We start from the raw sequence: 26,876 nt of genomic DNA, 5'->3' as shown, positions 1-26,876 counted from the left end.
CGTTCTCCCTCGTAGCTCCTCTCTCTCTTTGTGTGTGTGTGTGTGTGTGTGTGTGTGTGTGTGTGCGCGCGCGCGTGTGTGTGTGTGTGTGTGTGTGTGTGTGTGTGTGTGTGTGTGTGTGTGTCTGTGTGTCTTCCTCTCTACCCGTCTCTCTCTCCCTCTGGGGGTAAATGCAGTAATTATCCCATTATACTTTGAAGTCGTCGTAAAAATCCAAGGCCCCAAAACAATCCCCCCGAAATAAGTGAATACATGGTCCTTTTAAGTATTTGGGGTCCTGTGAGGTAGCCCACGGCTGAAACACTCTCTCTTTGAAATTCCAACAGGTCAAAACAAATCCCAAAAGTGCGGGAAAAGTGTGTAATTTAAAGGATTTTAAACGATAAACAAACCTGTTCTTTGAGCGAAGGTGCGCTGAGGCCAAAACTAAACTTCCAAAGATTACCTCGGCAACTAATAGTCGAGTGTCCCTATTTGAATCCTAGCGACACAACTAACTAAATGAAGAAGGGGGGGGCGGGGGTTCAACAAGATGGCGCAAACACACATGGATGCCTCAGGGCAGCCATAAATATAATCTATAGAGCTCTGAGGATGAACAGACTGAGCTCGCTACCAATTTCCAAATGACTTAATGGGGTGATAATGTGTTAAAATGAAAATTTGTCTCTATTTTAGGAAGACCTTGAGTTGCATTGCCGGGCTGCGGATCCGTCTCACACATTCGCACGTTCAAGCGCACACACAAGTTATTATCCCCTCATCCTCTGAATTTTCAATTAAGTACCCAGTGCAGACTGTCATCTTCTACAGAGGATCCGGGCTAAATGAGGATCCTGGCATATGTTCCCTATTCCGATGCATATCCAGATGAAATATTGATTATGAATGGCAGCAAGAAGCCGGCTCTATTAGGAGGAATAACATTTCACAAAATTGAGCCGAGGCATTAATACGTCAGTGATGTACAACTATCTGAGTCCTGCCTGCCACCAGGTATCACTCTGGGTTAGTGCCCGAGGCTATACAAATATGAGCCGAAAATGAAAGCAACTCCATAACTGTTTGGATGGTGGATGGTTTGATAAACGTGATAGAAATACTCATGCTGTCTATGTCGTCTCAGTCGGTTCTCTCTCTCTCTCTCTCTCTCTCTCTCTCTCTCTCTCTCTCTCTCTCTCTCTTTCTCCCCCCCCCCCCCCCCCCCACCTGCTATTTTTTATAACTGGATCCACATGGGAGCAGGGAGAGAGGTGATGGTCAGCTGCATGATCATCGCTGGTGCAGAACAGGGGACACGACGCCGAGCAACAGCAACACGTGTTCATACATGTATGCAGATAGACGCACATCGGCACGCTGTCAGATAACATGACACAACACGCATGCAAACACGCACGCTGGGAGGTAATTACCACGTGTAAACACACAAATGACACAATACGTTTCCCATTAGAAAAAAATGCATATTAAAACAAATGCAGCCCCGTAACTTATTTAAAATGTAAAAAAAAAAGAAAAAAAGGTGTTGTGTGGGTTGGATGCTGTCATGGCTGCAAATGATCACCACAAGATGTGAGCAGAGCCTGTCATTAAAGGCACAATGTGGGTTTCCGTGGCAACATCATTGAGACCTCCATTTTTTTTAATGCTGTGGTTGTGAACAATCAACATTGCACCCAACCCCCCTGTGAATAAAAGGCACACGGCTAAATAAAGCAAGTGCTCAGTTGCCACACTTTTACAATCCACTGTCGTTGTTTTTTTTCCCCTCTCTCCTCTCTGTTGGGAATTCTGTAACAACCTGTTTCTACGGGGGGGACTAGGCAAAGTATCAACACTCCACAATCAAAGAATAGCTCTGCGCTCGTTTTAAAACAAACCCTTCCGACAACAGACCAACAAAACTGTCACATTGTGATTTAAGGCGAGTTGATATTCAACCCTGCTCCCTCATTTACCGACTGATTTGCTGACACCGAGTCACAAAGGTGACGCTTCCTTTCCCCCTTCCTGCCATTTTAATTCGGTGTCCTTGCTTGGTTAAAACTGAAGTTCAGCCGCCTGCGCAGTTACTTTTCCATTATGCTCCACAATGACCTCCCTGACCAAGGTAATTACCTCGGCTCTCGAGTCATCGGAGTCAAAGATAAAGCCCTGCAGAGATCTCCCTACATCAGATTATCCTCGGAGAGAGCCGCAGCACAGGTGTTCACACCCGACCAGCATCGCGATTGTTGCTTGTTTGTTTATTCATTAGCATTTGATCTGTCAGCCGGAGAAAGGGATGTCTTCAGTTTGCAGGAGAGTCTTGTCAGCATGAGGAACTGAGATAAGGTGAATGTAGTATTTAATTAAGAAGCCCTCCTGGTATCTGGGTGCATACAGACACCACGCGGCAATTGACCTTAGTGAACATGTCAAGACTTTATCTCGCTCCCATCAGCCCTGAGCAGGAGTTGTGAAGACTGTAAATAGCTGTGCTCTCAGACAGGCCCTTTGATTTGTACAAACAGACCTTGTACCATTTTCAAGTGGAAGATTACACAGTTTTTTTTTATTTTCCAGCCAAATGAGGCGACATTATTTAATGCTTCCTGTCATAGTGTTTTTAATATACTGAAATGTCAATTAATGTGTGTCGTGTTTTGGCTTCTGCGCGGCCAAATTAAGTTTTTGCTTCGTTTTGCAGTGTCTGTCGCCAGCATATGTGTGTCAGAAAGAAATGAAATGCACAGAATCTGTTCTGGATTTAAGAATATTTTTCCCAGGCTGTGCTGCCAGTTCATGAGTAATTTAAGGGGAATACATCTGCTTTAAACAGAATATACATGGGCATCATGTAAATTCATCATTTTCAAACAAAAAATGTCGCAGTCAAATCATAGCATCGAGAATTATACTAAGCATTTAATCACCTGACAGTTTTTAAAGCTGGTCCATCCGTTTTATATATATTTCGTCTTGACATAATCTGTCTATATTAGCTTTATACTTATTCCAGCTGTGAACCAGCACATGTGCATATATCCTGGCGATGGCAGGAACAACAAAGGAATACAGAAGGAAGACAAACATGTGTCTTTCGTGAGTCAGCAGTGACACCTTGAGGTTTGAGGTAAAATCACATGACTCTGGTGGTGGAGGATGATCAGCAAACCATATTATTCCATCAGCAACAGGAATGAGAGGAATAATTCTAATGATAGTAAGAATAATATAAGAAGAAGAACAAAAAAAGGCACAAACATTTTAAAATTGTATAAAAATCAAGATGACGCAAGGAAGCATGTTTTCACCCTCTCATATACCTCAGCGATATATTCACCTTGCCCCTTGGTAACATGGCATTTGACTTTTCATTGCAAAATGCCATCCCTTTGTCATCTGTACGGATAAAAACGAATATAAATAGTTGAGCAGCTGATTAAATTGGTCATTAAAATGTATTAAAGGTCACAAAATCTTTTCGGACACCTCTCATTTTTCGTAAAAAACCTTTTCCTCTCTTAGGCATCGATGATCATTTGGAAACATGTCAACCAGATCATTTTCCTGCTCATAAATATACATAGCAAGTATCTTCCTTTGTCCTGTTATTTTGATAAGCGTTGTGTATTTCTTCAAGATGATCAACAGATGGCGATAGAGCAGCTGGTAAGGACACAGGCTCTGATTCTCTCCACACCGAGGTCCATGGACCACACTGAGGGCCGTGGAACATTTCCATTAAGTCCCAGTCAACATGTGGGAGAGCTACAGGTTACTGACAGTGTTACTGCCACCCACATCACAAACCATACCACACACAACCTCTCCTAAAGATTCAATTTGCATAGATGATTATCAACAGTTGGACCCTTGTTATGATGTTGAGTGTGGGAAATGATGGCAGCTATCATCCATCCACCCATTATTTATACCGCTTGTCCTTTTGAGGGTCGGGGGGGGGGGCTGGAGTCAATTCCAGCTGACATTGGGCGAGAGGCAGGATACACCAGGTCGCCAGCGTATGACACGGCTGACACAGAGAGACAAACACAGCCATTCACTCTCCAATTAAGCTAACCCCCAATCTGCATGTCTTTGGACTGTGGGAGGAAGCCGGAGTGAAATCCTACAAAAGCCATGGAGAACATACAAGCTCCACACAGAAATACCCCAAACCGAACTGGGATTCAAACTGGGAAACCTTCTTCCTGTGACCACTGTGCAATCATGGCAGAAATCAAAACAACTAAAAAGGGAACATTAAAGTAGCATCACGGTCATCTAGCAAAACTGAGAAATATAATAATATATAAACACCAATAATATGCCCGGATGTACCTGTACATAAAATTATGTTGTTATGACATTAGACATTCGAACAAATTGAATCAAGATTTTATTCATTTGTGCACTATATTATAAATGCTGATGTATAACACTACATTGGTATGAAAGGACTCTTTGTGTCCACAGTAGTAACAGTTTAAAAGGAAATCCCTCACCTCCTACAAGAAAATTTGGACTTTTACCACTTATAGCACCAACTCCGAGCCAGGCCCTCCTTTCTCAGGTGTCTGAGGGTGTAAAAAGAGCTGTAGTTAGAGAAATGTCAGGTATAAAAAAGAAACCAGCGGGGCGTCTGCTGAAGGTCAAATGGAATACAGCCCAGAGCCTAGTTTAATATCAGTTCAGAGTGCCTGGTTGGTGATGTTAGGGGATATGTCATGTGTCAGGGCAGATGAGGTATGAGTGTGCAGGTTGGTGGAGTCATGCTGGATGTGGGTGGGGGGGGTGGGGGCGTCAAGAGACTGGATTTATAGAGCAGCACAGTAAAGAGTCGTATTAACACATGCATGGAAGAAAAATAGATGAATTAAAGACGCGTGAGTCCAGTGAAATAAACGAGAAGACATGTAAATAGATAATAGCTGTTCTAAGATCAACAATATTCAACAGCAGCATATGTCGGAGCAGCTGTTCCGGAGGATTAGTGTAGTGAACACTCAGATTAATGGTTCTGAAACAAGATATTATGTAGAATTATGTTTTATTTTTTTGTTCGGGGATTAATAGAGTCTCCTGAGAACAGCGGTGATGGTGGAACTTTGTGGCAGCGGAGATTAAAAATATGCCATAGTGTGCCGTTATTTATGGCGCCGCACCACGGAGGGAGCCGCCCTGGGCACTTTTTGGATCCTTGCGGAGGATAAGAGGTGTCGACCATGATGGCTGATGATGTAGCCATCATCTATTTCACCCCCACCTTCTCGGGGGAGGTCGGGGGAAGAAAAGAAAAAAGCCCTGGGAGGCATGTTCTCGGACAGCCTGCTGTTAGGGTTTCTTGTATCCAGTGATGTTTTTCATGCCCCCATAAACTCACTCACATTCTCCTGCTGCAGTCTGTCCTCAGTCTTCCTCCTTCAGCAGTTCTCGTCCTTGCTGTTCTTTTGTGTCTGCTCGGCCCACCGCAGCGCCTCTGCGTCCCCGATATGAAAAGCCTCAGTGTTTTTTGAGGATTATCTATTCCATGTCAGAGTGTCTGTCTGCAATGTTCTGCCCTTGCAGCCCACAGTTCCCTGTTGTTTTGAGGAGACCTCTCGAAGCCTCATCTCGCCATCTCCTTGGCGTCGGCTAGCGCAGCTGCACGCGGCTGCGAATACAGTTTTAACTTTGTAGCAAGGTTCAAATACAGAGAATGATTATTAATGAGGGAGTGTGTCTTTCTCATTTCGTATTCATTTACTTTCAATGACAATTTATGCAAATATTTGAAAGACTTTCGACTAAAACCTCACGTCTGCCTTGGACCAGCTCTTGTTATGCTGCTATAGGCCTCGATTGCGGGGGGGACAAATGACACATGGACCTTCTCTCACCTCCTCTTCCTCTTCATCACATTAATGTCTCATCAATACATGACTTGACTTCTTCCCCGGAGTCCTTGTCCGTGCGTTATCGTTTGCAGATCCAGGATCGCACCTACATGGCCTGTCGATCGTGGATTGTGGATCGCGGAGGCATCTGATCTGATCGTGGATTATGATTACAGCTATAGATTGTTTAGATATACAATATGCCTGCCCACATATACTACTGACAACTGTCATTACTGCTCCCTTCAACATGTTCCTTTGGGTAAATACCGTAAAAAACACTGCTACACCTCTCCATGTATGTTAGATGTGCTGTCCTTTCTCATGAATGTTGTCAGTTTTCATTTTGTTGATGTGCTCTGTCACATCTATCGCACGTCTGTCCGTCCTGGGAGAGGAATCCCTCATTTGCAACTCCAGTCGAGGGTTAAGGGGCAGAGGATGTCGCACCTTGTTAAGATCTATGAGCCGATGAAGATGAGCTATGCATGTAAAATTTGATTGGTTGAAGAGAGGCAATTTTGATAACACAGTTAGGTTCCAAGTATTTACATGACATACTTAATAATTCACTTATCATTACTGTTAGAATACCCAATTCTTACTCCCCTTGTTCCCCCATGGTTTAAGTGTTGTAATAAAATGAATATTCTCAGCAGTAAGAATTCTGTGATTTTTGCAGGAACCGCTATGTTTATTAGATCAACCAAATCCATTGACTAAATCCATATTCCCATTCTGTAACCAATACAGAATACATAGAAGAAGAACATGCAATGTACATCCACGTCACAGAGCGCAACCCACAACCCACAGCATTGCCTCAAGGCATTCTGGGAGGCCCCGGCCATCCACCCCCAACACGCTACCGCATTTTATTGCTAACTGACTGAGGAAATAGACGCTGTAAATCTCACACTGTTTTATAAAGTGTTTTATAAAAATATTACAGTAACAGCTTTACAGTGCCGTCACAGTAAACTGAAGCTCACATGACTTATTACTGTCACACAAAGAAAAATCCTCACACAATGTGCTATACTGTAGTTGTGTAGCCGTGTGTTGTGTAACATGACCGCTGATGCAACAAAGGCTTGTGAGCTCCCTGAAAGTGATGCTGCTGCCAGACAGAGACAGGAAAGTTCAAGGGGTGATGCCGATTGTTCTCGTGCACGCTCCAGCTGGACCATCTGTAAAGGAGCGCACATCAGAACCGCTACCCATCATCCTCTGTGGCCCGGCTCCAACTCCATTTGTGTATTTCTGACCTTGGAGCGCATGATTGTTAGTCATCATCGTTTTTTTCCCGGACATTTCTTATGCTGATTCCTCTAGTGTGTGATTGTGTGTGTGTGTGTGTGTGTGTGTGTGTGTGTGTGTGTGTGTGTGTGTGTGTGTGTGTGTGTGTGTGTGTGTGTGTGTGTGTGAGTGTGTAGTGCCGTCTTCTGCTCCCCAGTTGGTGAAGATCATGTTCAGTGTCATGGAAGACTTGGAGAGACGTTAAATGAGGCTCCTGTCATGCATCGCCTGTGCGCCTCGTGTTCCCTCTGCACAACGTGACGAGGGGTAAACATAAATGTCACAGTGCCCAGAGATGCAAACATTTCCGAATCCCAAAAAGATAATTGGGACGTCAGCTTTTCTTTCTGCAGTAACGTCCAGCCAACTACATTTTTCCTTGCTGCAACAAACACGAATGCTAATGCATGCGGTAAATAGGGGTGTAATGGCGAGGTTTAGCTGTTGCTGATCGTGCAGCCCGATATGCAACACAAATCTCTGGAGTCAGAGCAAACAGAAGCACAAATGAAACGCATGTAGCCTGAGTGAAGCCTTAATTCACTTTAATATGAGCCACAGGCGGTGTCCCTGATGTGCCCGCTCTCCTCCCATGTGAGCGGGAGCCAAATGGAGAGGTTGATGGATAAAGCTCCACGAGGACACGGCTATATTCAATGATACTTGACGTGTTTCCACACGAGTGCCACCACATCATGTTGAGCAACGCATGACAGTGGCTTCTTCTTTTATTTTTTCCACCATTTTCCTCTGTCAGTAAACTCATTGTGTTTAGTGCATGTAACGTGCTAACTGTCCACATGCTGCATCTGTGAGACACATGAATAATTCACTCTTAATTTTACCCCTGGTTTTACTTCACGACCACAGGTGAGATCACACTCAGGGAGGAGGGATTAATAAACCTGGAGGTAAATATTACCCATTCCCAGCAGTATAACTTCCCTCTGCTGGCGCACTGCGGGCTGGATCGATTCACATCACACTGTCATGGCACAGTCCCAGCGTGTTCATGTGCTGCGTCGTGAAATGGATGACACGATTATTAAGGCGGTTCTGCACAGGCCAGATAGAGCTGCTGCTGCTGTCGCTACGATGAGATGGGATCACTGTGACACAGTTCAGCGGGGGGGGGGTGTTCTGTCACCTTGATTTTAACAAAGTATTCCAACCATGAAACTCAACGACCTCTGACCTTTGACAGAGGAGATCAATTTGAAGATTTAAAAAAAAGTGCTTTTGTCGTGACTTGATTGGTCAGGAGGCAAAAGAAACTCAACAACAGCTGGGTCCGTCTCTATTTAGGTTAAAAACTGAAGGGGACTGAGTCTTGGCAGTCACGGCCCTGATGCTCTGGAATGACCTGCCTGAGGTGATTCAGCTGGCAGAGTCAGTGCCACCTTTTGAGTCCCTTCTTACAATGCACTTCATCCAAAAAGCCTTTCCTGCTTTTATCTGAGTTGTGTGCTTATTGCATTTGCCAAGGAGGTTTTCACTGGTGTTTGATTGTTATTTAGCAGGTTTACACAGAAACGTCTGTTTTGGATTACCGGGAAACTTGGCAGAAGGATGCAGAGACGGATCAGAAGAGAACCCATTCAATTTTGGTGCAGATCTGGATCAGGGGCTGGATCTTTCTTGAACATTGTTTTTCAACATTTTCCTTGATTTCCCAGATCATGGATCTTGATGACAAAAAAAACAGCATCACCAAAAAGCATGTTTAGGGGACTGATATATATGAATGTGTATTAAACATGGTTTTCATAAAGGGACTGCTTGGTAATCTAGCAGACAGCCTTTCTTTCTTTTATCCAGTGGCAGATCCAGGCTTTTTGAAAATCAGAAGCCATAGAGTCAAACATCCAAACAGGATTCCTGATCCAGTGAGGTGCACATTTAAGTCACCCCTCGTTTACTGCTAGCGCTGTAGCTTCGCCACACATTATTGAATATATTTTGAAAATCAGTCTTTGGTCAAGCACATTTTCTACTTCAAAAAAGGTTAGAAAATGAAAAATATAAATTTTAATATTTATTGTTTTAGTAAGTAAGTGACTATCTTTTGTTTTAAGACTATTTGACAGTACCGGGGCAGTTAAGGGGCCAATGAGTTTATGAAGTATATAGTGTAAGTATCCTAAGTTTATTATTATACTAAGTTTAATACAATAACTTACATTTGGTGGATTATCGTTTGCATTGCACTGCTGAATGTTTCCCTCCCTTCTTTTAGGTCGACCAAACTATTTCAAAAGCTCAAATAGATGAAGAGCTGTGTGATGTTGCAGAGATGGAAGGGGTTCCTGTCAGGTTGAAAACAAACAACTTGTTTTAAGTCAGTCTCTCTCTCTCTCTCTCTCTCTCTCTCTCTCTCTCTCTCTCTCTCCCTCTCTCTCTCTCCCCCCCCCCCCCCCCCTGTGCTACCTTCTCTTGCAGGATTGACAGATTATGAAGAAGCTGATGTAACTTGGCGTTCCGGTGAAGGGTTTGTTTTCGGAGTGAATGACATGATAAGCGGTTTACCAAACCGTCTGAGCGCACGGAGGAGACGCGCCGGGGCCCGGTCAATTATTGATGTACGAGTGTAGTTTATTTTTATTTTGACTTATTTTTTAATTTTTGTTCATGTTTTCTGCGGGTAGGTCAACATCTTCTGGGGGGGGGTGGATTAGGGGAAAGCACCTCCTCGGAGTGGTGATGCTCCAGTGGGCTGATTCATTTGTGCATGAAATGACTTGACGTCCTCTCACCACAGAGAGAGAGGGGGAGGGAGAGAGAGAGAGAGAGAGAGAGAGAGAGAGAGAGAGAGACACACAAAAAAAGAGAAAGAGAAAGAGAGAGAGAGAGAGAGAGAGACACACACAAAAAAAAAGAGAGAGAGAGAGAGAGAGAGAGAGAGAGAGAGAGAGAGAATATGTAACTTTGAGTTTCCAGGCATCTCCGTGTCTCCTCCGGCTCAGTCGCGCATGGTGGTGTGAAGAGAGACGCATTTGGCGGTTATGGTCGATCAACGCTCCTTTCATCCTCTCAAGTGCATCCGAGGCACGCGACGGCCGCGCGCGAGGTGAACGGATCCTGTTTCCATTTTTTGTAACGGATTAAAAAAAGAGAGAGAGAGAAAAGAAAGATGCGCCGCAAAACCTAACGAGCCCACATCTTCACCAATGTGCGTTAAAGGTACGTATTCTCCGTGAGGACTTTAATTACGCGCGCACGATCCCTGTAAACCCCACACGCATGCAGCCTCTTATGCAAAGCAGCCTTTAAATTGCATTTGTTTGTCTTCGTGTCTTCACAAGCAGATGCAACGTGGCTTCTCCCCCTCACAGCGGATTTAGACAATTGTTCTGTGTCTTGCTCTGACCTTGCTTTCTGCTCCATAGCTTCAAGGAGTTGCTTTCTATCTTTATTTTGTTTGAGCCATTTTAGATCACGCAGCCCAGAAAGTTACCTCTGGGCATAGAAAAAGGCAAATGAAGTCTTGACTCATGCAGGCATACATGTGCGTAGACACAGCTTGTTGTGTGGAAGTTTTTGTTTGTTCCCATTGCATTCATTTGCTGATGTGTCTTTTATTTCTAGATGACATTGAGGATATACCTATAGCAGGACTGTGAGCTCGGCCAACCCCTCTTTGCAGGAAAATGCATCCCTGGATTTCGTATGTTTTGCTAAGTGCAGCGTCAGTGTGCACGGCCGACATGATTGGCACTTATGGGGAGATGTGTCAAAGACTGTGTGCCTGCGAGGAGAGAGAGGGGATACTTACAGTGAGCTGCGAAAACAGAGGAATTGTGAGTCTCGCAGACGTAACCCCGGTGTTCTTCCCCCAGTATCATCTGCTGCTCACAGGGAACCTGCTGAAAAAGCTGTCTGCCGATGATCTTGTCGAGTACAAGGGACTTACAATATTGCATCTGGGAAATAACGACATATCAGAGGTTGAAGCAGGAGCTTTTAACGGACTTCAGGGTTTAAAGCGCTTGCATCTGAACAATAACAAAATTGATGCCTTGAAGGAAGAGTTTTTCTTTGGCCTTGAAAGTTTGGAATATCTACAACTCGATTATAATTATATCACCCATGTGGCGCCCAACGCCTTCGGCGGGCTGCGGCATCTGGAGGTCCTGATTCTGAATGACAACTTGATATCAGCTCTGCCGGTGAATATTTTCCAGCACGTGCCGTTGACTCATTTGGACTTGAGGGGGAATCAGCTCAAAGTGCTCCCCTACTCAGGTCTGCTGGAGCACATGAACGGCGTTGTGGAGCTACAGCTGGAGGAGAACCCGTGGAACTGCTCCTGCGAGCTGATCGCCCTCAAAACCTGGCTGGAGAGCATATCGTACATGGCTCTGGTCGGCGACGTCGTCTGCGAGTTCCCATTTCGGCTCCACGGCAGGGATGTTGATGAGGTCTCAAAACAGGAGTTGTGCCCGAGGAGAGCCATCGCTGAATATGAGATGCCACCCCTGCCACATTTGAGCAGCGATGCATACTTCAGGACCACGCCAAGTCTTGTTACAGCTTCCTTCACTTCATCTGGGATCGCACGGTCCTCATCAAGACCCACCAAGGCACCTCGACAATCTGGCAAATTAAAAGCGAGACCCACAGCTCGCGTCCCGTCTAATAAGCCACAAAATTATGGACAAATCATTTCATATCAGACCAAATCCCCCGTGCCTTTAGACTGCCCGACTGCCTGCACCTGCAATCTTCAGATTTCAGACCTCGGCCTGAACGTGAACTGCCAGGAGAAAAAGATTGAGCATATATCTGACTTAAATCCCAAACCCTACAACCCCAAAAAGATGTATCTCACTGGGAATTACATCCCTGTCGTGCGTCGATCAGATTTTATTGAGTCGACTGGGTTAGATTTGCTTCATCTTGGCAACAATCGCATAGCTCGCATACACGACAGAGCGTTTGGCGATCTGACACATCTGAGAAGACTTTACCTCAATGGGAATTTGATAGACCGCCTCAAAGCGGACATGTTTTACGGTTTGGAAACCTTACAGTTCTTATATTTAGAATACAACGTCATCAAAGAGGTTTCCCCCGACACCTTTCAGCACGTGCCCAAACTTCAGCTTCTTTTTCTCAACAACAACCTCCTGAAAACGTTACCAGTGGGGACGTTCAAGGGCCTGACGCTAGCCAGGCTAAATCTTCGCAGCAACCACCTGCGCTACCTGCCAGTCAGCGGCGTGCTGGATCAGCTCACGGCCCTGGTGCAAGTCGACTTGTTTGAGAATCCCTGGGAATGCTCTTGCACCATCCTGGAGCTGAAGATGTGGCTGGAGCAGCTCAGCACAGGCACGGTTCTAAACAATGTCATCTGTGGCTCGCCTAAGAAACTAGCCGGGGAGGATATGAGATACATTAAGACATCTAATTTCTGCCCTAATAACTCTGATATACTTGCCTCCATGATCCCACCCTCGGAGGAGTCTTTCCCTGGAAGCACTATCACCATAGAAACATCCCTGGACTCTGACACACAGTACAGTGCCATCCCTTTATCCGTGATGATTCTTGCCCTCCTCCTCATGTTCATCGTGTCTGTGTTTGTGGCCGCAGGATTGTTCGTGACGATGAAAAAGAGACATCAGAAGAATGAGAATGAGCACAACAACTCCATGAACGCTTGCATCAGCTCTCTCAACATGGAGTACGGCCTTTACAAGAAGGCATCCATCCCCAAAGTCAGGACGTCCGCTGGACACGTGTATGAGTACATCCCACCTCCCACAGACACCGCATGCAGAACTGCCGCTCCCACGCCGACGGACAACAAATCAGTGGATGGATTTAGGGACTTTGATGAGTTGAGCGGCGCCTTTCTGGGCAACTCGGACGAGGAGGCCGTCAGTAATGTAATAAGCCCAGAATACAGTGCCACTACTCCAGAGCCTCTTAACAAGCCGTCCACCCCTCACCAAGACGGCCCGTGTTACTACAGAGACGCACACGAGCCTGACAAGCACACACGCTACAGCAATACGCTACCATGCAGGCACACAGCGCATGCATCGAGTCAGTATACCTCAGACTTTGATGCAAGGCACCAGTACGTGCAGCCAGAGAGAATACAACAGACAATACTCTATTGCACGGCACCAAGTACTGTTTATGTGGAGCCCAACAGGAGCGAGTACTGGGAACTTAAGGCAAAGCTCCATATTGATCCTGATTACCTTGAGGTTCTCGAAAAGAGAACCACATTTACACAGTTCTGAGAGACTCGACCCCTGTCGGTCATCGTGGATGCATCGAAGCAATGGATCTATTTTAATCAGGAAACCATGTTTAAAAAAAGACTGACAAAACTATTTTCTCACCTTTATTATGACAGAACATTAACAGTATGCATTTCTGGGAATCGTGCTTTACAGAATTGATTAATAACTACTCAATTTCAAAGCATAACTTTATCACGCTCTGTTTAAACAGAGCGTGATAAAGAGTATAAACAGTTATAAGTCATAAACAAAAACAAAGAAGAGCCTGATCACTTATGCACCTTGCGATGTGCGTTTAGATATTTTCTTCTATGATTCATGAAAGAAACACATTCACAAATACCAATGACTCAACCCATCATAAAATACATCCTGGAGCCGCCTCATTGGCTTGATGTGAGACCGAAGCTTTTACCAGTAAAATTAGCTGTATTTCCAAAGTGTCAATGAAGCGTGATCTCTTCCCAAAATAAACCAGGTTTGTTTTGCAAACATGTGCATGACTCCGAGCTCTGTTTTTTTGTTTTTTTCCTCCTCAAATTTTATTCACGATGAAACTCACACATGAGACTAAAACAAATTAATTCTGCAAGTAAATCTATCTGTGACCAGAGTGTAGGCGGGAACAAGAGTCGTGTGTGCCCACGCGTCCTGTGTGACGACGTGTTGTGCTCCAGTCATGTACAGAGGTATTTCTTCCCACAGGAAGCACAGCTCTGGGATCATAACATTCTAACCATGAGATCATGCAACATATTCTAATGCATTATCTCAAATCACAGCTTATGAGGCCAGTAAATCTCTTGTGCTCTCGTGTTTGCAGATTTGGACAAGAATAATTAGTGTGTGTGCTAAAAATAAACCGAAGCAACCTGCTGCTTGTACCACAGGGTAATCTGTGAAAATCAGTGGTGTTCCCCTGTGAGTCTCCCTCCACATCTCCAGCACTTTTGGATTAAAGACACGTGTTGTATTGGTTTTGAACGTCAGTATTGTAGCTGTTCACGGAAATGTTGTGACTAAAAGATTATCCAAACAAAGAAAAATAAGCTTTAAATGTCCCATATGTCTGCAAATGCATTTTCTGGCATTTTTACATGAACACGCAGCCTGAAAACACACTTGCTGTCTATAATTCATGAAGGATAATGAGCGTCTTCATTCATGCCACGACCAAAGTACTACAGGAATCAGCTGATCAGCGTATGCAAACTTTGACACCCAAAAGAGTGCATGAAAACACTATCCTGTGTTATATTAAACACATATTACCACATGCTCTCTTCGTTAAGTCTGGCTACAACTGCAATTGTCATCCAGTTACAATGCATCTGATCACATTTACAATACGATATGAGTCAAACACTCTCCATACTCCTCTGTTTGAGTTTTAAAACGTTTAAATCGTATATGAGCCTCAGGCTTATGTATACATATTTTAAATGACTGCATATTTTTATACAAACAAATGTGGATATTGATTTTTTTTGGCTGTTCTTTCTTTTCTTTCCTCCTTTTTCTTCTGGAAAGAAAATGCACTATTGACTTCTACAGGTCAACAACGATGTCACTTTCTGAAATGCACGCCATGGTAACACGTGCATAGAGCCATAGAAGTAGGTTTGATAACTGCATACAAACAAGTAACACATGGTAGAAAAATAATGTTGCACTATGCATAGATATATATATATATATATATATATATATATAGATTATACTTAGACAATCCCACAGCTCATGCTTTTCTGAAACTTTATATGATTTTGTACATACTGCATTGCAATGAGAAACACGGCGTCATTACTCATCATTGTTTATCTCGTCTTTTCTCTGTGTGGTATGAAATCCGGCGGTCTCTCTCTTTTTACGGAGGATTGATATGTGCTGCTACACATGGGGTGCGAGAGCTTTAGCTGTTGGACTGAAAAGCACAACGAACGAATAGAAAGAAGCTGAATGAGTGGAGTCATGTTTATGCATGAACATGTCCAATGCTCCGAAAGGAAAGTAAGCACATCATCCAGTCATAATGCAGTCTAACCAATTTCTGGGTCAATACTGTAAGCCAAGAAAATGTGACTTTCCCTGAGAGTTTAATACACGGCGTCAATTCACATCCCATGCAGTATAATGCACTGAGCCTGTCATCTTAACTCAGCTAATTAGCGGACATTGTGTATCTGGACCCTGTCAGCACGTCACCAAGTATTGCACTGCAGCATTAGTCACAGTGTTTATCAAGGATACAGTCTTGGTTTGTTGCCTTTCACATTTCTCTGTCATTCCGTGATTATTTTGTCACTTGACCCGTCTCTGCTCTCTGCAAATTCCGCAGAACAAATGAAATGAAATCCACAAAGTGATTGCATGGTGGTGTGAACCTGCACGGGGGTTTGGGGGCGATGAAACGTGCTGCGTGTAGGATTTGTTTTGTATCAATATGTCGCTGTGAAGTTAGTGGTGAAAACACTGTAAACCTGCAAACATGCGCAGACACATACACACCGTGGTTTTTGAAATTGTGAACAGTGGCTGGTATTTGGATACTAGTCTGAACTCTGAAGTTGATCTTTTATAATGTAAATTTTGTACAACCAAACTAATGCAGTATGTAAACAATAAAATGTACCTCCGCCAAGGCCCAACAGCCCCTTTAAATTCAATCAAGCTGCAGGATCCATGAATTATTTGGTTAATTGGAGAAAATGTAAAAGACAGTGAAAATAAAAACTCCTGGATTTCAAAATTTAATGGGACCCCTCTTGGCCTATGTTTCATTCCTCCACCAAGTTTCGTGGAAATCCATTTTGTAGTTTTTGCGTAATCGTGTTCTCAGACAGACAGGGGTGAAAACGTAACCTTCATGGCGGAGGTAATAACAAATGTGTGCAGGGCAAATAATGTGTTGCCTTTTGCAATCAGAGAAAAATCCTTCTGAGAAGAATTTTAACATTTTATTTGTTTGCAATTTTGTTAAGGTTACTGTGCAATGGAAACAGTACGCGCTGTATATATAAGCAATTTGTATTTTTTTCTTTCTTTCTTGTATCTTTTTGTAATTGATGAAGAAATTGATGATTTTTTTTGTTTTATTTTATCTGTCACACATGAGATTGTGAATACTTGTAATCCAAAAAGAAATGTGACTATCCTGGGGTGATGCGCAAAATGTTAGATTTGCAAAGGAGAAGAGATCCAGTCAGTGTCTTACTCCTATTGTTTGTTGGTTTTCATATGATTACATAACACCGATTTTCTTTTTTTCAATGTCAACCTCTAATTTGTAAATAGAACACATTCATCAGCATTTTACCAACTCGTGTCGGCTCTGAAAAAGAAAAAAAACCTGGTCTCATATTGCAAAGAAAACCAGTGCAACTAGGAATATGTGGGGTAAATATATCTACAGTGTGTTGTTTCTTTAGCTGTTAGCTGATGAATAAAAGATATGCATTCATTTGACGTAGCCTTGTTTTGTGTGCTCCCTCAGTGTGGCACATACAGAACATGTCACAGTGCACCTTCGGGGACACAGTTTAAAATGCCACACAAAAACCCCATTGGCATTTTTTCAGAATGTTACTGAAATTAAAATCTCAGAGTCAAATATTCAGATAACGCCATGGTTATGGTTTCAATTAGGCCAACGGAAAATAACAAGAGGGGCTGAGTTATATAATCAACCTGGAGATGGCATTAAAAGTACTTTATGTTGCCTTAGTTTCACCCACAGACATTTTGACTAAAAAGTTAAATGATCACTTCCCTTCTGTATAAATTTGGTAATTATAAAATGCCCCAAAGTGCTCAAGCAGCTGCACAAACAGCGGCAGCAGAACACACCCGGGGCGCTATCACAATATGTGCACGTACACCGAATTTCAGTTTCTGAAGTTTGAATTCAAAATGTTTGATCTCCGGCTTCCCATCGCAGGAAAGATGAATATATTCCCTGTGTTTGAAGCTGGGATAAGAGAATTTGAAATGGCTGTAACTGTGCAATATGCACACATCTGCATGCATATGGCAGCAGCCACTTAGAGTGAAACCATATTCTTCGCAGACAGCGCTTTCAGGAGAGCCAGTATCCATGGAAACATCCAATTACCTGACACAGAAAGAAAAAAAAAATAGAAACTATTCAGGGACAAGAGGTACCACACCACCACTGAGTAGTCTCATTTGTACCTCTGTTCTTTACCCAGATGTGTGATCACTGTGTGCTGCATGTCGCTCACTTTGTTTGGGACTAGATCGGAGACGACTCGCAGGAAATCCATCTCCCTGCGCCGCGTTTGTGCCTGACCGTTAAATGCGCGATCTGTTTCTGAGGAGTGTCCACTTTGATAGGACGCCCAGCCCGCGTGGACGCCCTTTGACTCGGGCTGATGGTTTCGTGTGGCTCAGCTTCTTGAGGACCCCGGATTTTGCTGTGGAGGGGGAAATTAGGGCAGATCTGCATTATGTAAGCTTGAAGAGATGTGTCAGGCTGTGTGAAGAGAGCGTGTGACTGTAAGCATTCACCAAAAGAAAAAACCTCCACTACCTGCTTACATCAGGAGAGCAAACTCTATAGAAATAACTCTGAGTCAGACATTCGTTTGTAAAAAAAAAACTCTGCTTCTTTTACAGCGGAGAGAAAAATAGAATCTCACATCTGGCGACATATGTATGGTTTCCAGTTGTTAGTCTCAGACTGTTTCTGTCCCTGAAGCTTTTTCGGTCTTCTGTTTCCCTCTCTCTCTCTCTGTCTCCCTCTTTCCCTTCATGTGTGTGTCTGTGTGTGTGTGTTTGAATGTGTGTGTGTCTGGGTGCATAAATTATTGACTCAGAGTGTATTCATGCTCAAAGGCTTCAGTCAACCAAAGTGGCGATACCTTTATGACCTCTTTTTGTCTTTCAAGATTCTTTGTGTCAAAAAAAACCTTCCGCAATTCCTCACAAGCAAATAAAGCTCCTCAGTAATAATTCATGTGCTACATCTTGAACATAAACTGCCATTTATCTATGTCCAGTGTGCTTGTGAATGATGCATGTCCGGGTCGAGCCCATTGTTTTGGATTGATTTGAATAGAAATTACATGCTGCTGCGATTTGGCTGCTATTTACAAAACCTAGAGAGGAGGATTTGGAATTTGGGACGTGCTCAACTTTGCCAGTACATTTGCAACAACTGGAAACAGCATGCGTGAAACACAGTAATATTTATGAGGGCTTATCCAGGCTTATGAGTGAGAAAAGTGACAAAATCCTCCCTCATCCCCCCCCCCCCCCCCCCCCCCCCCCCCCCCCGTTTATACTCCTCTACACTAAACACCAGAGTGATATTCCCCATAAAGCAAAGATAAAAGCTTTGGCACAAAGCAAAATAAATTGTGGTGTTGAGAATACAGCAAATTGATGTTTATAAGAGGCTTTCGCAGCTCAACTGTTGGCTGAGATTTCCCGACGCCATCAAGATAAATTACTAATATTCCCTGAATATATTTTCCACCCTGAATATCATGTTTTCCCTCCTCCAGTCACCAGCATACTGTGCAGCTCATCCTGCCCTGCAGAGTCGCTCCTCTCGCATTAACCTCTGCCCAGTGCCCCCGTACCCGCACTCTTTTTTATCAGCCCCCTTTTTTCCTCGTGGCTCTTCAGCACATCAAGGGCACGTCCTCCTCTGTTGGCCTGGAGTGTCACAATAGCTGCAATAACAGAGTGACATGCTTGTTTGGCCTGTAATTTATAAGGAAAACAAACCGGACCAGATGGACGGCATGCTTGTGTTTGTGAATATGTTATAAAATATGTTTTTGTGTGGAAACAAAAAAGAGGGTTTTTTTTGTCTCATGGTGGATTTATTTATAAATGCAGCACACCAGTGTATCCCTCATGTCTCCTCCTGATATGAAAAGATGTGACCTGAAAAGGCCTTGTTCGTGTTTCCTCATTCCGTTGAGAGAGGCACAATGAAAAAGCAGCGCTGCCTGAACAATAACGGCATACTCAAGATAAGAGACATCTGCAAAGGGCATGGTTTTTCTGCAGAGGCAATGACAACTGACCACTTAAACAAAGCTGAAGGGCAAGATTACACATGACCAGCCACAGCATAAACACCAGCAAATTGGTTTTAATGGCGTTATTTATAAAAATCATGACATATTTTCACAGACAAAACCATTTATTTTTGTATATTTTAGAGCACTTATTCGTTACACGCGTCATAATTTCATAATCTCACACACTGCGATAAATCTGACTTTGCTGTAAAGCTGTTGAGTCAAGAGCTGTGAAGTGTGAGTGGACTATTACAGACTGTACTGTGGCAGGATGAATTTAAATTCAGCCTCTGCTGCACTGTTGCACATTTCCCTTCTTCTCTTTCCTGCAGCCGTCTCCGAAAAAGCAAACTGACAACTGGAGGAAGGCAGCTAACCGCTCGCCTGCTAATGCTGAACGTGTTCAGCTCGCTCCGACAAGCGGCAGTTAATCTGATCCTACCTTTCAAGACCTAAACTAATTATAATAATTATTCTCCCATTTTACTGTTGAGAACATTTCTTACAAATGACTAATTTGCAACAAATGACTAAATTGCGTTCATGCAATATCGCCTCCGTCGTGTCTTCTATCTGATAACGATGTTTAATCCACAATTAATCTTTACAGTGGGAGTTCATACATCAGATGGATAATCAGTGATAACAGCTAAGCATAGAAACAGTGCAGTGTTACAGTGTAGGGATTCACAACTCATGGATAGAACTGTGTCATTTGGTTATTTCGGAAATACTTTTATTAGTTCACGCTTCCCAAGGTTATCATTGGATTTCTACATCAGCTTCTGCTCTATACTGTCAGAACTGAACTTCCTGCAAAGTAACTGGAAAAGGCTTCGACCGCAGCGCTGTGCATTTCAAATACTATATCTCCAGAACCTCAATCATAACTCTCTGTAGGGAGTTGAGGGCACTGCAGCAAAGACCGGCTGGTGCCTCTTATCTAACTATTGTGGTCCAGTGCATGTAGCTGTAGAAGTGTAGTCGAAGGTTAAATGGATTGTGAGTGTGCAGCGCCTTCGCTGTCTTCGTTTGACATCAGTTTTCCATTTTAATATAAGTTGGTAGCACTATTACATTTTTTGGGGCGGTGGACATATGTTTAACTAGTGCACTACCTGTTTTAAACCTGCCTGTTTGAATGGGCTGTGGTGATGCTGGTTGCAGCTTTGCGTATGAAACAGAAAAAGTCACCTGCAGTAATTGAGCTGTTGAATAGTTTAATAATATTGAACGTATCACGGGTCCAAACTGCACCAAATTTGACACTGCACTTCCTTGGACCCTGAGAAATACACCTGCCAAATGTGAAGCTGATAAGACGAAGCTTTCAGGAAGTATTAGATGTTCTTATTGAGTTAAGTCATGTTTGAATACAGATTAATCACAGTATGAGACCATTTGAGTAAAAGCTCTTTAACTCTTTTTTTTTTCTTTTCTTTGGAAATGCAGTATTTTTTACCCCGGCGCCAGTGTCAGATAAATGATGCAAACTCCCGAGCTGATAAGGATTTGGTGTCTTGCTCAAGGACACGGCAGCAGAATAAACATTCAGGGTGACAGGAGAACCTATGTGACCCTCATCACCAAGCACTTGGCATCTTGCTGTCGGCGTCTTGTTCGGTAACTTAACAGCACAGGACACGGTTCAACAAACACTGCAACATAAACCCTGACAAGGGCGGTTGTCCACTTAAATCATCCTTATCTTTAAGACGCCTCATAACAATGCAAATACCTGCTAGTTATTTTTGAATTCCTGTGTTTTTATCTCTGTCCTGCTGCTCCTTCATTACCACCGCCAAGGAGGTTCTATTTTCACCCCTGGAGTTGAAAGTAGCTCTTGACATCCTGCAATTGTGGATGGAATCTGTGTCATTGAAGCCATTCACGTCACGACCCCACCACTCCCAACTCTGTACAGAGCTATCACCTCTCCTTCTCTTCATTCTTCTCCTCATCCTCTGCTTCCACAATCGCCTGCTTCCACTGCACAATAACTTGAAAATTAAAATGTAAACGCTCACATCTCTAGCCTCCATGTTTATTACCGACTTCTTCTCCTCGTTTACTTCTGTACACGCCGTGCTGCGCGTCTTGTTGTACGTCTGCGCACGTTGGCCACATTTTAAAAGATAATGTGAACAGCTCCAATAAATAAAAATCGGATCTAAACGAGACAATCTGAAGGCTTGAAGTGTGAAGGTAGTCCATGTTTGTTAGTTTGTATGTTTGTATGATTTGAAGCAAGATTACGCGAAAACTCCTCAACCGATTTCCATGAAACTATTTTAAGGGGTGGGGCATGACCTTAGAAAGACCCTATTAAATGTTGGTGTGGATCCAGATCAGGGGATGGATCCAGGTTTTTTTTCACTTTTTTTAACATTGCGAGTTAGGTTTTGATGTTTTTTCAACATTTTCACGGATTTCCCAGGAAATAATTGATGCATCTTGTTAAAAATGATAATAATTATTATAATAATATTACAATATATAATAATAAATCATCAGGCATGTTTAGAGAACTGATTTCTGTAAGAGTGTACGATTAAGTGCAGATTGACAGATTTTCTATTGGCAGAACCATGGCAGAACTTCATCATGTATGACCACATCTTTCGGTCAACTGTAGAACCACTCAGATATATATAGATATATCTATATATATCTATATATAGATATATATAGATGTAAACAGCATTTTCCACAAGCCTGCAAGAAAAGAACTATCCTGTATCTTAGCTGGTGGCTGGTCAGACGTGATTATACTTAAACCTGACGATAACTTTTCAGGAAGTGTAGAGTTCAAGGCACAACAACAAGATTCTCATGTCATCAACCCTCGTGACAGGCTCAGGGTGCGTTGTGGTTCTCAAAAGCACTTTTCCGTGTTTCTGTCTCTCCCCGCTCCGAGTACGCTCGTGGGATTTACAACGAGCTACAATGGATGGAGACAGATGGCAAGGTGGGGGGTGTCGGGTTTCCTCTGAACCTTAGGGAGCCCTGCCATACACAAGCTGTCAAGCAAATGTCTTTGCCCTGACTTGTATTTGTTGTAGTATAATGAGATTGGGACTTTGACATTCATTTTCACAATTGTTCAGGCATCCAAAAAGAACAGTGAATGTGGCGTTAGAGCCACATTTGTGAGTTTTGCTATGAGACTCATGCACACACTCGCTTGTTAATTATATCGTTGCTGTGCCGACAGCATCCTCCGTGAAAGCATCAGGGCAACAGGGCCATCAGGAATTTCCATAAAGTGCAGTAGCAAATAGGTCATGGAAATCATTAATATTCAAAAAGCAGCACATCAAAGAGTGGTGAGCCAATTCCTCAGCATTAACTACATTTGACCATTCATATCTTTCCTCATTAACCACACTGGGATGCATTATTTGCTGAAGGCTTGTGTGCTTTAGGCCGGTGGCGAGTGCATCAAAACACTTCTTTCAAGTTCCCTAAGTACCAACTCCAAACAAGCCAGAAGACTGGGAGGACTCTCTGCCAGAGCTCTTTATGTGTCAGCTGAAATACTGATGAAGCTCATCGCGATTTTATGTAAGACGCTGCTTCCGCTCTTCACCGTTGACTGGATAATTGACAAGCTATTGTTGGGCGACTGCCGAGATTTCCCAGATTTCCCGAAAGACGTGTCAAATGTGTCCACCCAACCACCGCAAAGACTCTGGCACTTTTGACAAGGATTGTTTTTTTTTCTTTTTCTCTACAAACAAACACGGAGGCATTTATTGTCAAAACATCAGGAAGAAATCTGCAAATAGTGGCTTAAAAATGCCCCGCCCACACAGCAATATTGTTTTGGCCCAGATTTAGTCGACATCCCACACAACCCACACAACCCACATCCGGCCCACATACCGCATGAAATGATGGCTCCTCTCCTGTTTGCCAGATCTGGGCCACAAGTAAGCAAATGTCAAGCAGAGGTGCCAAAGATTGGTTTTGTGCTATTTGGGCCACAGTCACCATTTAACACATGAGCCACTTTAGGTTCACATCCAGATTACAATTTTCCTAGAGCACCACATGTTTGCCAAAAATGGCCCCGATTTGTTTTGGGATATTTGGTCCACATTAAGCTCACATCCATTTTGTGCGGTCCACAAGCAGACAAGAAGTGGTGCATCATTGCCTGAAGTGGGACGAATCCATTTGCTATCTGGGCAAGTTCTCTTTAATTCTTTTAATTCTGAAAAGTCGGCATGAAGATTCAAAGAAATAAAGCTGAAATAAACAGGATGGTTTGCCGAACATTTGATAATTGTCAAAAGAAGATATGCAGCAGACAAGCTGTGATTCAGGAAATACACTTGAATATCTCTGACATTCTACTTGAAATTTGTTATTGCACGATTCAGACTTTTGCACATGATGAGGTTCAAGTCTTCATCATCCCTGACATATTCCCAATAACAACGAAGGCTAAAACTATATCCAAAGGATGGATAATGTTTTTCCATCATACATCATCCTCAAACAAAATCTAAAAGAAGCTCTGACGTTTTCAGGCTCGGGAGCAGCATCACAAATGGAGCTGAGGTTCGCACAAAAAAAAAAAAAGGGTCAGAACACACAATAGAGAATCCCTGATGAACGGTGAACACAGCTGTATCTGCCTCTGCAGCATCAGCGACAACAACTCAGGTGACTGCAGGCCTGGCACACACTCAGATCACAGATCACTTAACTAACACAATATCCATCAGTGCCTATGCCTCAGAAAATCTCATTAAATCTCCTCCTAGTTCAAATTAAAGTGTTTTTTAGGTCGGTGCAACACAATGAGAGAGAATGTGAAAGTGAGTTATCCACCTCGGGCCTCTGAAAATACAGTTTGTGTGGCGACGAACCTCAGGTGTGAAGTAAGTGATCCCCCCTCTGGAAAGCATCAACAGGAAATCATATTTTCATCTACTCTTTAACCGAAGAGCCACCTGCTGCAGCTGAGCTCGCCGAGCGTGTGAACAACCTCCTCAGGGCCGCTTCACCACGACGCTCCTCGGCACACCGAGCTTATTACAGTTAATTTAGAGTGATGTTAAATTAATACCAATTCTTTAAAAGCGTGTGGTATAACAAATCAGTCCTGCCACCGGTTCATGATGACAAACTCATAGGAATGTTAGATGAATTATTCAAAGACACTATTTTAGATTTCACAATGTCTGTTAATAATTAATCACGTATCCCTGCATGCGTGGAAATACCTGAGTTTGCAAGGAGGTGCGCATTTACAGTGTCGATTTGATTCAGAAATTCTGAGCTTCCATGCAACAACAAAAAAAAGTAGAAGATCTATATGTTGTTTCTTGTCCCTGTGTTCAGTTAAATGACAATGAAATACTCCCTCATATTGCATTCAGCATCCTCTCCTTCATCCAGGGAGTTGATTGCGATCTTGACAGTTTCTTCTTTTTTATTTCCCACTGGGGGAAATCTCCCTCGGGTGATAGCACAGTTCAGCTCCTCACCTAGCTACTGGCTACTCGATCAAAGCAAAATCCACTCACTGGAAAACAGTCAGGCAGGGGGGGGAAAAGTTGGTTGCCATAGCAACTTACACCACTTCTTGTACAGTGTTGTGCTACAATTTCATTACTGGGACTGAAGCCATATTATCAACATTGATCAACCTCAGCTCTCGGTCGTACGACAACACCTGCTGTGACGATGCAGATGGCGGCAGCAGGTTTGTTTTCCAGATTTATTGCCTTATTTACAGATATTATAAAAGTGTTGTTTTCAACGCTGTACATTAGCTATAAAACATGTATGTATGGTTCAGATTATTATTGTTTGAACATGATATTTTTTCATGCACAGATCAGATTTACTCTGCTTTTATGCCCCCCTGCCCTTCCCATGAGTCTGAATTTCCGTGGCAAAGAATGATGGCGACATCAAATATTCACACTTGGATTTACCACACTCGGAATGAGAGCGTCCTTGGAAGCCTGACATCTCCTGTATAATTAAGTTGTCTGGATTAAAGCAGGGACGCAGCCTAATCAGCAGAAGGATGCGATGATAAGCATTAAGCCACAAAGTCAGGAAATCATTAAAAACCTCCTCTCCTGATCACAAGCATCCCATAATGCATCAATCCTCCAAGAATGAGGTCAAGCACGTCGGGCTTCCATGTAGTCAAATCCATTAAATATGTGGGTTTGACAGCAGCATGTGGAAACCTGCGCTGGCTCCGAGTCTGTGTGCAAACACATTACACAGCGAGGGAACAAAACAACAGGAAAATGTCCTTCACTCCCACAGTGTCATTGATTTTCTCTTATTTCTGGGAAAGTAAAAGAATATGTCTGTGCAAGACAAGACAGCAAACACTTGACATTTCTGAGCAACTTAAAATAGCTTCTATTTTTCAATCTTCTCTCCAGTGTACTCTGACATTTGTCCTTTTCCTTATGGGTAGATCTTCTTATTGACTGTTTGAGAAAAGAACACAGATTTTAAATGTTCCTTTTAGTCCGATATCACTTAATTAGCACCCAGTGTAGCCTGGGAATTGCCTCCCCTGCACACGACTCAATCCAATTGAGCATTGGTCTTTATTTCCCATAAGGTGGGTATGACTCAGAAAGTAATGAATACCACAGACATTACAATACACCATTATCATGAGTATTTCCATCTCTCTCCCCCCCCCCCTCTCTGCCACGGTCATGAAATGGAAATGTTCTACAATAATGTGCAGCGGAGCACAATGTTTTGCAATGTCAAGCCAATGTGAATGTACTGTAAAATCCATCAATTATTTACAAACAGGAGTTGGAACACTGGAAAGATTTTAAATTTCTCCGGCTCTTTCATCATCTGATGCCGAATGCCGACATCAGCATGTCTCTTGATGATATAATGTTGTAGGGACAGAATTCATTTACAAACAGCACTGGGAGCAGTGTTTCCCAGTGTGTGCGTTTGTCTGTGTGCTGCCTGTTTGTGTGAGTGTCTGTGTGTGTGTGTGTGTGTGTGTGTGCTCCCACCCCCCCTCACATCTTAACCTGACTCCTGACTGTCGGAGATAATGTAGTTAATCATCACGCAATCATTAAGACGTCACTTTAAATTTGTCTATGAGGGTAACTAAGGTCTAATTACTGACTAAAATATGAATTCCATTTAAGCAGAGGATGATTTCCCTGTGCTTAAGAGCCAGTGGACAGGTTTAATTTATGCTCAGGGGTTGGCTATGCACCATTTAAGGATAATAGATATATAATACACTCCTTAATTTTATGAGACACATTCTGATTATGCTTTTGCAGCATTTTGCGGGATGTCAGGGGAGTGATGGAGCGTCTCTCTCTGCCCGCAGGTGGTGCATCACCTCTTTGTGACATTTCTGCTTCTATTCATCATAGCAC

The 26,876-nt window shown here is 43.1% G+C and overlaps 1 protein-coding gene across 1 annotated transcript; it reads left to right on the top strand.

The window, feature by feature from the left end:
- Positions 1–10,043: 10,043 nt before the first annotated feature.
- On the top strand, positions 10,044–13,622 carry slitrk5b (SLIT and NTRK-like family, member 5b). The gene is made up of 2 exons (XM_034574788.1): positions 10,044–10,343; positions 10,749–13,622. Exon 2 carries the CDS (start codon positions 10,811–10,813, stop codon positions 13,412–13,414), a length of 2,604 nt encoding a protein of 867 aa, XP_034430679.1. The 5' UTR covers positions 10,044–10,343; positions 10,749–10,810; the 3' UTR covers positions 13,415–13,622.
- The last annotated feature ends 13,254 nt before the right edge of the window (positions 13,623–26,876 follow it).

Source organism: Hippoglossus hippoglossus, chromosome 21 (genome assembly GCF_009819705.1).
Source record: "Hippoglossus hippoglossus isolate fHipHip1 chromosome 21, fHipHip1.pri, whole genome shotgun sequence".
Lineage (NCBI taxonomy): Eukaryota > Metazoa > Chordata > Actinopteri > Pleuronectiformes > Pleuronectidae > Hippoglossus > Hippoglossus hippoglossus.
Note: the sequence above shows the minus strand (reverse complement) of the source record. Positions and strands in the feature narration are given on the sequence as shown.